Source organism: Mastigoproctus giganteus, chromosome 6 (assembly GCF_048544385.1).
Source record: "Mastigoproctus giganteus isolate SK-2022 chromosome 6, ASM4854438v1, whole genome shotgun sequence".
In the NCBI taxonomy this organism is placed as follows: domain Eukaryota; kingdom Metazoa; phylum Arthropoda; class Arachnida; order Uropygi; family Thelyphonidae; genus Mastigoproctus; species Mastigoproctus giganteus.
This window is the reverse complement of record NC_143580.1, coordinates 225,657,515-225,671,577: the sequence shown is the minus strand read 5'-3', so window position 1 is coordinate 225,671,577 and position 14,063 is coordinate 225,657,515. Positions and strand designations below refer to the sequence as shown.

General features: G+C 38.1%; 1 protein-coding gene across 3 annotated transcripts in view; it reads right to left on the bottom strand.

The window, feature by feature from the left end:
• Positions 1–801: 801 nt before the first annotated feature.
• Positions 802–14,063, bottom strand: part of LOC150085037 (homeobox protein Meis1-like) — a 247,349-nt gene continuing 234,087 nt past the window's right edge. For 2 of the 3 annotated variants that reach the window (XM_090376745.1, XM_090376746.1), the window contains exons 10-11: positions 6,413–6,559; positions 802–2,228 (exon numbers count right to left, since the gene is read on the bottom strand). In XM_090376745.1, the coding sequence (XP_090232871.1) occupies positions 1,990–2,228; positions 6,413–6,559 (386 nt within the window). In that variant the 3' untranslated portion in view covers positions 802–1,989. The remainder of the gene's footprint in view (positions 2,229–6,412; positions 6,560–14,063) is intronic. The other variant, XM_090376747.1, reaches the window with a different exon arrangement.

The window sequence follows — 14,063 nt, the reverse complement described above, 5'->3', positions numbered from 1 at the left end:
AAAGACTCCATTTTTTTTGTCTTTCTTCAAAGACGTCTGTTGATTTTTGTTCATCTCATGTTTTGTTGTCTTTCCTCTTCTCAAACACACGTATCTTTATTCCCATTTCTAAAAAAGTCTCTTCTCTTTCCTCAAAAAACAACGTCTGTTGATTTTTGCTCGTATAATGTTTTGTTGTCATTCTTCTTCTCAGAAATCTGTCTTTATTCTCTCTCTCTTCTAAAAAAAAACTTATCTTTTCTGAAAGACAACATCTGTCGAATTTTGCTGTCTTTCCTCAAAGGCATCTATTGATTTTTGTTCAGCTGTTGTTTTGTTGTCTTGTCATTCCTCTTCTCAGAGACGTGTCTTTATTCTATCTTCCAAAAAAAATCTCTTTCCTGAAAGACATCTGTCGATTTTTTGTTGTCTTTCCTAAAAGACAACGTCCGCTGATTTTTGTTGTTTTTTCTAAAAATACATCTGCTTAAAGCTCTTTAAGAAATCGCTTTCTTAAAGAGATTTGTTGTCTTCTCTCTTTCTTCAAACACAACTGATGCTATTTTTTCCCTACGTCCTAATAATTTTGGTAACTCGATGCATACATAAAGGACTACATGCACTTGGAACCATAATTTACGCATGCGCAAAACTAAAACAATTAAATTTGTGAAAGAGACCATAACAGTTATATTTTAAATGTCAGTACCGTATTGTGTCTATATAAGAAAGAAAACGAATCAGTACCGTATTGTGTCTATATAAGAAAGAAAACGAATCAGTACCGTATTGTGTCTATATAAGAAAGAAAACAAGCACATCTTCTATCTGATATTCCATGCCGGTCTTTTATTTATATAATAGCATTCGACATATTCCGCATGACAATTAAAACACTCATCTTGAAGTACTGGGGAATTACAATTTCATATTATCCGGATATAAGAAAAGATGGACGTTTTCTTATGCTGTACAACTGATATTTCATATGAGATAGGTAACATATCTGTACTAGGTTTACAGAACAATAAATTTCTTTTTCGCATTTATTTTGCACGCTAAAAAGGGTGGGAACAGTATAAGGGTACAGTAGGGTACAGTTTCGTGTTGGCAACAGTGAAAAGTACTGGAAAAACAATTTGCGTCTCTCTGAACATCATCGTTTTGAGAGAAATTCGGATTATCGAGTGTGGAAACTTACCTTTGGTGTGTGTGTATGTGTGTATGTGTACAGTGCTCTAGAAAATTCAACTGGTATATGTATATATATGTATATATACGTGTATATATACATATATATATTTATATACACTACATCGCAAAAAGAAAGAGACTCAAAAACTGTTATTTTTCCCACCAAACTCTTAGATATTAAAACATGCACAGCATCAGTATATGGAGAATCACTAGAAGGTTTTTTTTGGGGGGGTTCAGTGGAGAGGGGGGTGGCGGTAGATTGCCGCTTTGAGTCCTTTGAAAGACGGAAAAACTACCAATCGTAATGCGAAGGCCGCTTAATTTACATAGCGTCACCCGTGTGGCAGGTGGCGCCATCTAGTGGGCACAGTTTGTACATCCACTGCTTTTATCTGTGAACTGACACGCGCACAAGAAACAGTCTTGGTTTTTTTTCCCCGCTTTGAAAAACACAGAGAAACAAAAGTTCGAAGTTTGTCTATTAGGTTCGAATCTGGTTTCCGGATTTACATTCTGTATACGGCTACCACCGGTCTCAGTGTCTCTTTTTTTTTGTTTTTTGGTTTTTGTTTGTTTTTTTTCTTTTTTTTCTTTTTTTCCAAAACAGAAGAGAAACACAACACGCACACAAAGAGAGAGAGTGCAAATGGCCCTTGATGAGGTCCGTGGGTTGACCAATGACTCAAAGAAGTCGGCAAAAAGTCTGCTATTGCTGTGATACCACACCGAATATTTGTTATACACATCTGCAGGAGATCTCCTCCTCCCCCTTCCCCCGCGTGCCGAAATTAGGGGCAGTGTCGAGGGGGCAGTTTAGCTGGCATGGATATCCATAATGTGCTGTCCGGAGCCATCGTATGGAGAACCCTGAGGAGGTAGACCAGGATGTCCCATTGGCGCGTGAGCCATCATCATGGCATGAGGGTGGCCTGGAAGCAACATAGCTTGGGAATGGACGGGGGAACGCAGCTGAGACATCTGGGAATATCCTCCCATGCCTCCCATATGACCCATCCCCATGGAGCCTTCGCTACACGACAGGTTCTGCATGCCTATAAATAGAAAAACAAAAAATTAGATTAATTGTGGGATTAAAAACAAATTTCTTCATATCCACTACATAAAAACAAAGAACTTTTTTTTAAAAATGGAACATTGGGACATCCATGATTTATAATCTTCAAATTTAATGAAGGGAGAGCAATCTAAAAAACATTCCTCCTTCCTCGGACATTGAAAACCAAAATCAGGATTCCATTTTAAAATCCACTGACGTCAGGCCTTAGTTCCTTGGCAACCAAACTCTGTTTAACGTTGCTATGGTATTATAGTTATGACTAACAAGCAACCAACTTGAAGTTGACACCCTTACATTGGTCAAATAGCCTGCAAAGCAACGCTCCCTAAATATTTATAAAGGCGATTCCTCAAGAGCGTGTGTGTGAAATCACCACATGCGAACGTGGCGAGTATAACTAATTAACTCAATGAAATCCTGGTTCTTGAAAAAGCATTGAACATTAAAATTAATCTTGGAAGATATCCATCGTTTTATTCTGTTTTTAAACACACCAGAATTTGCAGTCTGCGACTTCTTTCTCTTTACGAAAATCCTAATAGATCTTCCAGCATTGATGAAGGATAATACGGTTTCTTTAAGTTATTTCGAGTCTTGGGCCATTGCTTCGTGTAATTGAACAATGACTCAAGTCTTGAAATAACTCAATAGTACAATGACTCAATGGATTTTTAAGGCATTTTTTTTATCTTTTTTGGATTTAGGATCTGAGTTTTTCATAATTTTCTTGTTGGAATCTGATTTTTGTTATTCTTTTGGATTCAGGATGAGATCTTTCTTTTTTTATTTGTTCAGGATCTGATTTTTTTGTCCTCTTTTGCATCCAGAGATCGTACAGCCAAGATACGTGTCACATCACATGACATAATAAACAATTACATGGTGACCTCCCCAGAATTGTGAACATTGCAGCAAGAAACACCAATTTAAAATACACTGCCCTACCATTAATATCCGGACACTTGCCTTTAGACAAAGAAAGAGTTTTGTGTCATTTAATATTTTGTGCTGAAACCTTTTGCTTTTAAGACAGTCTTCAATCGATATGTTCCTCCACTCGGCCTTTAAAACAGCCACCAGTTCGGCCTTTTTCTTTGGGCCGTCTGGACGATCCAATACATCCCAAAGATGCTCGATAGGGTTCAGATCATCCCTCTGGGCTGGTCAATCCAACTTTTCCACACCCATGTCCCCAAACCACTCTGGTACAACCCGAACAGTATGGCAGTGCGCGTTGTTTTGCTGATACAAGTATGGGCCTTCCCCAAAATATTGCCATAATGTTGGAAGTGCATAATTGTCCAGGCTGTCCTGATGTTGCACAGCATTCATGGTTTTGTGGATAACGGCTAATGGGCCCAAGTCAAACCATCAAAGGAGCCCCATACCATGACACTGCCTCCGCCAAACTTCATTGTTGGGAGGATACAATCAGAAAGGAACTGTTCCCCTGGCATTTGCGCCATACCCAGGAACGGCCACCAGACTGGTAGAATGCGAAACTCGACTCCTCTGCCCATAGGACTGTTTTTCCACTGCTATACAGTCCAGAATTCGCGCTCCTTACACCATGTTAATCAGCATCTAGAATTTGTTGAGGTGATCAATTCTGTTGAACGTGTCATCTTGCATGCCCACTTTAGCAATTGTTCGAAGCCCGGTGTGCATATTTATAGCAGGTTCTGTGATGTGTTGCATGCATAGGATCTGTTTCCCATCCATGGAGGGGTGTCCGGATATTAATGGTAGGGCAGTGTATAATGGAACTAAACTGGAACCTTATTCAAAATTAACCCACAGCTTATAATATAAAGTTAATGGCTTCACTTCGATCCTAATTTTTAACAGAACACATCGGGTTCAACGCATTCACCATTATGTTCAACTATCCCTAGACATTGAAAAAAGGTGGACGTTCAGTTTATTCGAGTAGTAACCGGTGAGATTACAAACTTCGAGATCCAGTACGTCCCATTACTAAGTGTAAAAATCCTTCATCAGTCCGAATTCAGTTGTTGTTGGGTTTTAGGAGCATCGGAGACTAAGGGCCATATTGCTTCGTATATATTGTCTGTAAATTACTGTCGATTTCTGTTTGCTGGATGAAATATCCGAGTTTCTGGGAGTACAAACCATGGTTCCCTCGCCTGAGACCGATTAACTCAGCCATACATTATGAAAAAGGCCCTTAAAAATTCCTCACGTCATCGATGGGACTCGAACTCAGGTCTTTTCCATCCAGTGTTGGAAGGACCGTGATTTTACCAACTGTGCTACCCACGAAGACTGTGGAAAGGATCTTTATAATAAGGCGGATTTGAGATTTGTACAGAACCAATAGTTGTTTAGAAGAAAAGAAATAGCCATGGTGTGCTTATGCTCAAAGAGAAGAGTTCTGAGATGACATCGAAAATAAGCAGCAGAATCCTTTCTGGGAGATATATGACATGAATGAGTTTTAGAAGGATTGAAACTGTTCTTTTGCGCCATTGAAAAATTACCTGAAGATCAGCATTTAAGGAATTTGTAGTAGATATTCGAGAGGTAGAAGCCGTTTGAGAAACTTTACAATGCAAGGTTTCTCAAGGACATTCAATCTTTCGCATTTTGGAATGCAGTGTGCTATCATCATGAAAACTATAATTAGGATTTTCAGTCAGTACAAGAAGATCGTTAGTACCAAAAAGAAAAGAATGGGAGAAACAACCCTCTTTCCTCTGCTTTTGCAATAGTCTAAAAGCACAGCTCTATGTTAAATTGGGATTGGCCAGTGGTACTGCTTCCTACATCGCACATAATGGAATATTTTGTGAAGTCTGTGGGCAAAGGTAAGAATAAAATAACCTACCAGGTTTAAATTTTTAGATTAATACCAGCTATTCATCTTGCAAAAATCCATGGAAATTTATTGTTTGTGTTATTGTAGCGTTTTTATGCGCATCGAGTTTCTAGGAGAAAAGCAATTAAACCTTCATCTGAGCCCGACTATCTCAGCCACGCTGTGGAAATAGCCCATAAAAATTCCTGTTGTCATTGATGGGAATTTAACCTGGTTTTATCTATCCGGCGTGAGAAGACCATTTTCCAATACCATTAGACCTGTTTGTCGTTAAGCCTCATCAATTTGGACAGCAGATAATCCATCCTGCATCAATTGGGTTACTTCGAACCAATTTTGGATTTCAAAGTTGGTAAATCTGAAATTAAATTATCCATATTTGGTATCGAAATCCAATCCCAGTTGTACCAGAGTGGTCAAGATTTTGTGTGTTTAGTGATAAGCATGGCAAGAAATAAGGAACTGAGTGTTGAAGAAAGAAGTGCTATTATAAGAACCCTAATTAAAATCAGAAAATCGAAAGGAACGATTAGCTTTGGCATGGGCCATCAAAATTAGAAATTTGAAGAGTGGAAAAACGTGCTGTGGATGGACGAATCCAACTTTAAAAATTTTAGATCCAAGCGGAATTTATGTGAGACAATCAACCGAAGAAAAAATGTTGCCACATTGTTTAGTGCGTACAACCAAGCACGGTGGTGGTTCCATCATGATCTGGGGTTGCTTGCTGTCTGGAGTAGGCCATATCGTCAGAATTCATGAAATTTGAATTAAAAAAGGCAATAAAAACATTATTGAACTTTGTGAAAGAAATTTTATATTACAACAAGACAATGACCCGAAGCACAGCTGGAAACTATTCAGGGACTTTCTAGCAACTAAATAATAGGAGGAGGCATTGCATTTTATGGTGTGGCCACCCCAATCGCCTGGCTTAAACCCAATAGAGCTTTAATGGGATCAACTAGACCATTAAGTCCACAAAATTCAAATTATTTTATTAGAATCACCCAGAATTTCTTCTATAAACCCATTTATGTAATGTGTCTGTAAATTGCGTGTGTTCCGTGGTCCATTTGCTGTTTTCTGGTTGACCATGGTACCATACCCTCGCCTGGAACGACTAAATCTTAATAATAATAGTTGTTCTTATAAGAAATATGTAAAAAAATTAGGTCTTCTTGAAGTTGCTCTTAAGGTCCTTGGCTAAGCTTTTCTTTGATTGTAAGAATAAAGATTCTCAGTCCTATAGAACCACTCCACCTATTAGGAATAAGAAAGTCAAAGATTAACAATGAAAATTCAAAGTTGAATCTTACCTGGTGGTCGGATATGCATCTGCTGACTTCCATCCATCATGTAACCCATTCCCGCTCCGTCTGGTCCATAGGCGGCTCCGGCTCCTCCGATAGTTCCTCCTAGAGAGGGCAGATATGTCTTGTTAGCAAGCTTCAGCGAAGGTTCATCTAACGGGGAGTAAATATGAGATTTAGAGAGTAACCAATCGCGAATTCGTGGGGGCACTACTTTTCTTTCTTAATTCTACAGCCAGAGCGCGCGCGCGCGCTGCGAATTACAGTTCAAAACTCCAGTTTGGTTTCGTTAATTTAAAATCCTCCGAAGGTAGATAAAGTCTTTGAAGTTCCCTTAATTTAAAGTCTTCTGAAGGTTAGGGATTGTTAGTCTTTGGGTTAAGTTGGTCGTGTAAAAAAAAAAGCCAATTTCCAAGCCAGCTTACCAATGGATCTCTTGGATCTCTTGTTTCAGCAAACAATGAATATTTATCGGCTAAAATTAATTTGTATTAAAAATACGTAAACAGGCAATAAATCTTCCATCCCGCCTAAGTTACCAAACCCTTGGGAGGGCGAAGGAGAGTTTAAATCGTTACAATTTCCAGTCGCTCGCCCGAACGCTAGATGATCATAACAAACGCACATCCTTCACCGCCCCCCCCTCTACATCGCCATTGATGTGTGCGGAGAAAGGGTCGTTTATTGGAAAGGCAGCGAATCCAATGAGATAAAGCACTTCCCACCACCATTTCGTTCTTCACTATAATTTTAACAGGACATTTCTATGCTGTGGCTGCCTTCGAGGAATAAAGTAACAATCGATATATAACGATCTTGGGGGAGTTTACTGCCACAGCCAACGGCCTCTTCTCTGAAATACTGCCATCCCAATTCTCTCTGTTTTTTCCCACTTGTTTTTAAGACAACAGTTGCGGTTCAAAGTACAGCTGCTTCTTACCACCCCCTCCTGTCTAACCCCTTCTTACCCTTGACTGTCGAGAGTGTGAGCAGACAAGTGAGACTCAAGTTTTCTATCAGTTCCATACAATTAAGCCTCGTGACAAAACGAACAGCATTGTGAGGGCCGGGCAAATGAAAGTACCATTCCCCGCACGGCTCCGATGCTGTGTGTAAAGTGTCTTTTTGGGCAACTTTCAGTAAACACCCGCTCCTCCTAGCGGATTGATATGTCATCAATCTTCGCCTGTCAATTCGGGATGGAAAAAATTGCGCAGTCAAGCGCGAGGAGGAATAGGGAAGGGAGAGACAGCGCGCGCATTCCCGCCTTCGTGCACAAAGCCAGAGAAACTGCCGCTACTTGGTCAACAAGAACCGAGGCTTTTAGATCGTCGACTAAAAAAAGAAGAACGCTGCCCGCTTCGGATGATTGATGGTATTTCTAATGAGAGCGATACAGTGACAGGGGCTTGGATCTCCGTTTCTGGTTACTCTCTGCCCGCTTTCTTCCATTAAATGCAATGCCTGAGCCCGAGGGGCGACAAGCTATCTGCTCAGGCACGCATGGGCACTAAACTCCAACCCCCACGCAATCTGGTGCCCAAATGCACAACCGGTGAGGGATGAAGGAAGAGTGAGGTGTGGGGAGAAAATGATCCACCGCTTAGATTGGCCTTGCTTTGATGGGCAACGAAAATTTGCTAGCGTTTTTGGTGTGCGGGTCTGAGAAAACCAACACACCACACTACCTCGTGGTGTGTGTGTTCCACTCGAGCTCTTTCCATGGCGATTTCAATAATTCTAAGTCTAGTGCAGCGAAAAGTTAACTGCTCGTGTCTATTCACTACCAATCTTGGAACTCACGTGCATTATTAGTGGAGGACAGCCAAAGAACGAACCCATTTTCTCAATTTTATTCTCAGCATAGAGGTTCTTTTTCATTTTCTGTTGATGGGTTTTTACTTTGTTGTGATCTCTAAGAACCATACTTTACCATCGATTATGAGGAATTATAACTGTACAGTTTAAAATCTAAAAGGATAGGATTTTTCTTCTTGTTTAGGATCAGATTTGTTTAGCCTTTTTGTTTCAAGAGTTGATTTATTAAATCCTTTTCAGGATCTCATTTATTAAATCCTTTTCAGGATCTCATTTATTATATTCTTTGGGATCACAAATTTCTATATTTATTAATGATATTGATGAAGGAATATCAAGATTTGTATAAGTTTGCAGATGATGGACTGAGATAAAGGACCTACATCTGGTAGAATGGGTGAAAATTTAAGAATATGAATGCTTTGAAAAAGCTGAATGCTGGTAGCATTCTTCCTCTTGTTCAGCTTACACACATGAGGGGGCATAAATTCATCTTGAAGAACGATGGTTCCCGGATATAAGTGTGGATGTTTGTCTTCAATGGGTGGTTGATTTTTGGACAAACTTCCATCTGTTGTTATAGAAGGGGTTAGTTTGTATAAAATCGAGGAAGAACTAGACAAATTCTTGCAGGAGATGGACAAGTGATGTGAGAAGTTATTTTTAACTAATTTTGGAGAACGAAAATAATTTTATTTTGATCTGTGAGTAATCTCACCTTCTCCTAGTGAGCAGCTTATCATTTTTGAATGTTGATTTGAAGATTGACTACACAAACGGTAAAGATTGAATGGAAGGCACCACAAAGCAGGAAAACCCAAACGCTCTATTCATTAAGGATCTTCTATGGGTGAGAAATGCGATCAGAAGAAAGACATCGATTCAAAGAACTGCATGGTAATTTAATACGCTGACTCGTCATAGTCTTGGTCGCTATGGTGCAAAAAAAATCTGCATTTTCTTTCCCAAAAGGAAAAAAAATTACCAGCCACAGGAGATGTATTATTTAGGAATTCTTTTGATTGCGTCAGATGTTCATTTAATTAAATTTCTTGTGATCAAAAGCCGAAGGCGAAACAGCTAAAATAGTAAAACATTTCTTGGATTGTCAGAGTACAATTCTTTCATTGAAGTCGAACAAATGCTTTTCTCTGTTTAGTTTGAGGAGAACATCCCTTTTGAGGGGAAAGAACGCGTAGGAGAACCTTATAGCCATAAAGTAAAGATTTCACAGCCCCTGGAAGTTAGCTGCCATTGCATTGCTCTCTTGGGTGCAACACCACTGGCTGGGAATAATCAGGTGTTCTTCCACGGGTTTCCATAATTCACATGCGAGGATTGGTCTCGCGCAAATAATCACGTCCATACATCGAGCCTCACTCTCATCTCCTGCTTCCTATTTGGTTTTCTGAGATTCATTTTTTTTCATACCCCCCATTCGTACTTTTCCCTCGATTAGCTTATCCATTTATACCGGTTTTGGAATGTGCTCGAGAGCATCGACATCAAAATTCCATTTGAATATTCATCTTCTGTGGCTTAGACATATTTTGTTGCGAAAACAACATCACTTTACCATCGGTGCATCTTCTTTTCGTTATTTACCTATGTTTTCTATTGTTTGGCTGTTTTTTATTGTTCGATGGATGTAGTTATTTTTATTTTTCGTTAATATATCCTCTATTCTACTATTTTCCACGTTTCCATGTAATCATCCCTCCTGGTATTGTTCAATCTAAATAGCTTCTAAGTCCGCCTTTCTATTGCCTGACCTTACTAACATTTGTATTTCATCTTTTTCAATCTTATTATTCCTTCTATCCTTGTTCAATCGAAGTATTTTGTTCACTATTACAGGATATCTTCCATTCTGTTGCTCAACCTTATTTCATGTCCTTCCATTTATAATCTCTCCTACTATTGTTCAATAAAATTATCTTCTAACTCCTAGAGGTCCATCATTCTATTGTTTGATTTCATTAACATTCTATTTTTCATGTTTTCATCTTATCTCTTCTACTATTGTTCGAGCCAATTATTTTGTTACTTACAAGATGCACTCCATTCTATTGTTCAAGTCAATTATTTTTGTTAACTTAGGATGCTCTCCATTCTATTGTTCGACCTTATTAATATTCGTATTTCATATCCCTCCAACTTTCCTACTATTATTCAATACAATTATCTTTTCACTCTTAGATATCCGCCATTGTATCTTTCCATATAATTAGCTCTCCTACTATTGTTCAATAAAATTACCTACTAACTCCTAGAAGTCCGTCATTCTATTGTTTGATTTCATTAACATTCTATTTTTCATGTTTTCATCTTATCTCTTCTACTATTGTTCGAGCCAATTATTTTGTTAACTTACAGGATGCCCTCCATTCTATTGTTGAAGCCTCTTAACTTAGAGGATGCCCTCCATTCTATTGTTCAAATCAATTATTTTTGTTAACTTACAGGATGCACTCCATTCTATTGTTCTAGTCTGTTAATTTAGAGGATGTACTCCATTCTATTGTTCAAGTCAATTATTTTGTTAACTTAGAGGATGACCTCCATTCAATTGTTCAAGTCAATTATTTTGTTAACTTAGAGGATGACCTCCATTCTATTGTTCAAGTCAATTATTTTGTTAACTTAGAGGATGCCCTCCATTCTATTGTTCAAGTCAATTATTTTGTTAACTTAGAGGATGACCTCCATTCTATTGTTCAAGTCAGTTATTTTGTTAACTTAGAGGATGCCCTCCATTCTATTGTTCAAGTCAATTATTTTGTTAACTTAGAGGATGACCTCCATTCTATTGTTCAAGTCAGTTATTTTTGTTACTTACAGGATGCACTCCATTCTATTGTTCAAGTCAATTATTTTGTTAACTTACAGGATGCTCTCCATTCTATTGTTCGACCTTATTAATATTCGTATTTCATATCCCTCCATCTTTCCTACTATTATTCAATACAATTATCTTCTCACTTTTAGATATCCGCCATTGTATCTTTCCATATAATTAGCTCTCCTACTATTCTTCAATAAAATTATCTTCTAACTCTTGTTTGACTTCATTAGCATTCATTTTTTTCATCTTATTATCACTTCTACCATTGCTGGAGCCAATTGTTTTTGGTAACTCCTACATGATCTCCTCCATTCTATTGTTAAACCTTATTGATATTCGTATTTCATATCCTTCCATCTAATCGTCTCTCCTACTATTATTCAACACAATTATCTTGTCACTGTTATGTGTCCGCCATTATATATTTCCATATAATTAGCTCTCCTGCTATTGTTCAATAAAATCATCTTCTAACACTCAGAGGAAGTCCACCATTCTATTGTTTTATCTCATTAAAATTCATATTTCATATTTTCCATCTTATTATCCCTTCTGCTGTTGTTAGAGCCAATTATTTTTGTTAACTCATAGAGGATGTCCTCCATTCTATTGTTTGACCTCATTAATATTCATATTTTTCCATCTGATCATCTCTTCTACAATCAAAAATATTTTCTAACTCTTAGAAGACGTCTGCCATTCATTGTTTGACCTTATTAACATATTATCCTTCGGCTATTGTTGAATTCAATTATTTTTTTGTTAGCCCCTTCCAGGATGTCCTCTTCTACTGTTGAACCGCTGGTCTTCCTTCAATACCTCTACTCGGATGAATACTCTGTAGGTAGACTTAGACAATTCCTATTTGCATAAAAATATACGCCTTAAGACAACATCTTTTGGTGTTGTTTACCGCTTGCAGCGTTGTGTCGCTCGTGCGATGTAAACCATTTATTTCGAAGCGGGTAAAAATTCCATCTTGGTGGTGGTGCAGCAAAAAATAAAACAAAGCCGCGCAGATATTTGTTTTACAGCGAACAGTCTTAGCGAACTGTTTCCGTGTTTCGCTGGCGAGTCCAGAAAGTGATCAGTTGCAAAGAACGCCGCTTCACACGTGCATAAGTTTCCTACCATCAGCAGACACGCACACCGAGTCACGCTTCTATCATCCAAAACTCCAAAGTTAACTGTGGAGCAGAATTCCCATTGTAGTGTGTGTGAGAACTTTTAGTCGCAAGAGGGCAGGCAAGTAGGCAGGCCCAGCTTTCCGCGTAACTCTGTGTGTGTGCGTGTGTGTGTGTGTGGAGCTGTTTGTTTATTGTTGGCTTTTATTATGGCACATACGTATGCGCACTTTAAAGATATTTTTTCGAAAAGGCCTTGCATTTTAAAGGTGGAAGGCGCTCTCAAGTTTTAAAGCCAATATAAAAACGGGTAATGTTAGCGCTTTATGTAATGGTTGTTGCGAGTCTTTCTTTCGCACTTTTCCATCTTCCCGTTCTCCTCTGTTTAATTTCCCTTTGGGATTGTCAGGTAGAAGCCGCAAGCTGATTGTTGGAAGAGAGTTTCCAGAATATAAACATTCAATTTAACAACAAAAATTTTTCCCAACTGCTTCGATTGTAGGAGGAAGGCGCACCAATTGTTTATGGCTGTTTCGTGAGAAAGGAGTGGTTAAAAAGGGAGTAAAAAATAAATGCCTATCCCTTTAAGCGTACATAAAATCTAAAATTACGTTAAGTACTTCAGTTTCTGAGTAAGGTTTATTTTTACGCCATTTTGTGGTACGCAAATGACTTATGTACGAATTTTCCATCGCTTAATACCAAATACTAAACCACCCCCATGATGATAATTTAATATCCGATTTAGATTGAAATTTAATCCAAAGACGTGCGCACGTGGGATATTATGTACGTTTCTTTCAACTGTTCGCGCGAGAATGTACATTTCATTCCATTGTTTGCGCGCTCTAGATTTCGCTGAATTGTTTGCGCGTGTGTAGGTTCCATTCAATTGTTTGAGTGATTGTACGGATTTCATTCCATTGTTTGCCAGCTGTAGGTTTCATTCAATTCTTTGTGCGCGCATGTAGATTTCATTCAATTGTTTGCGCGAGTGTAGGTTTCATTTAATTGTTTGCGCGAGTGTAGGCTTCATTCAATTGTTTGCGCGTGTGCGTGTAGGTTTCATTCAATTGTTTAGGCAAGTGAAGGCTTTTCATTCATTTTTTCCGCGAATGTAGGTTTCAGTTTTTGCGCGAATATGTTTTTCATTTTTTGCGCGATTGTAAGTTTCAGTTTTTGCGCCAATGTTTCAGTTTTTTTGCGCGAATATAAGTTTTAAATTTTTTGAGCGAATGTAAGTTTTGTTTTTTGCGCGAATGTAAGTTTCATTTATTGCGCGAATATTGGTGTTATTCATCATTTTTCGCGAATATTTTCATTTTTTTGCGCGAATGTAGGTTTCATTCATTTTTTTGCGCGAATTCAGATATACTCAAGTGGGGATGATCGCATAGGTTTCACTTCGATTTTTGAACATGATCATCTAGCTTTCGTGCAGTTTGTCAGCATGCGTTAATAACGCAGGTGACATACGCGATTTATGCATGCGTATGAAGACAAGTTTCGTGCAGTTTGCGCATGCGTGTAATTATATAAAGGGTGAAATGCAAATTTACGCCTCGTGGCCAAATATTTTAAGTAATTCAATAAATATATACATATTTTAACTATTTTCCTCAGGTTACGTGTAGTTTTTAGTAAAAAGTTAATTTAAATGCACCCATTGCTAAACAGAAGTTTACTAAACTTCAAACATTGTTAAAGTCCATTAAAGAACATTTTATATTTGAAATTTTATGTTAATAATTAATTTTGGAGACAAAAAATTAGGAAAATCTTGGTACTGACTTCTGTTCAAACATTAAACAATCTTTTGCTCTACGTGTAAAATAGGCACAAATCCTCAATACGGTGGGTAACTATGAGT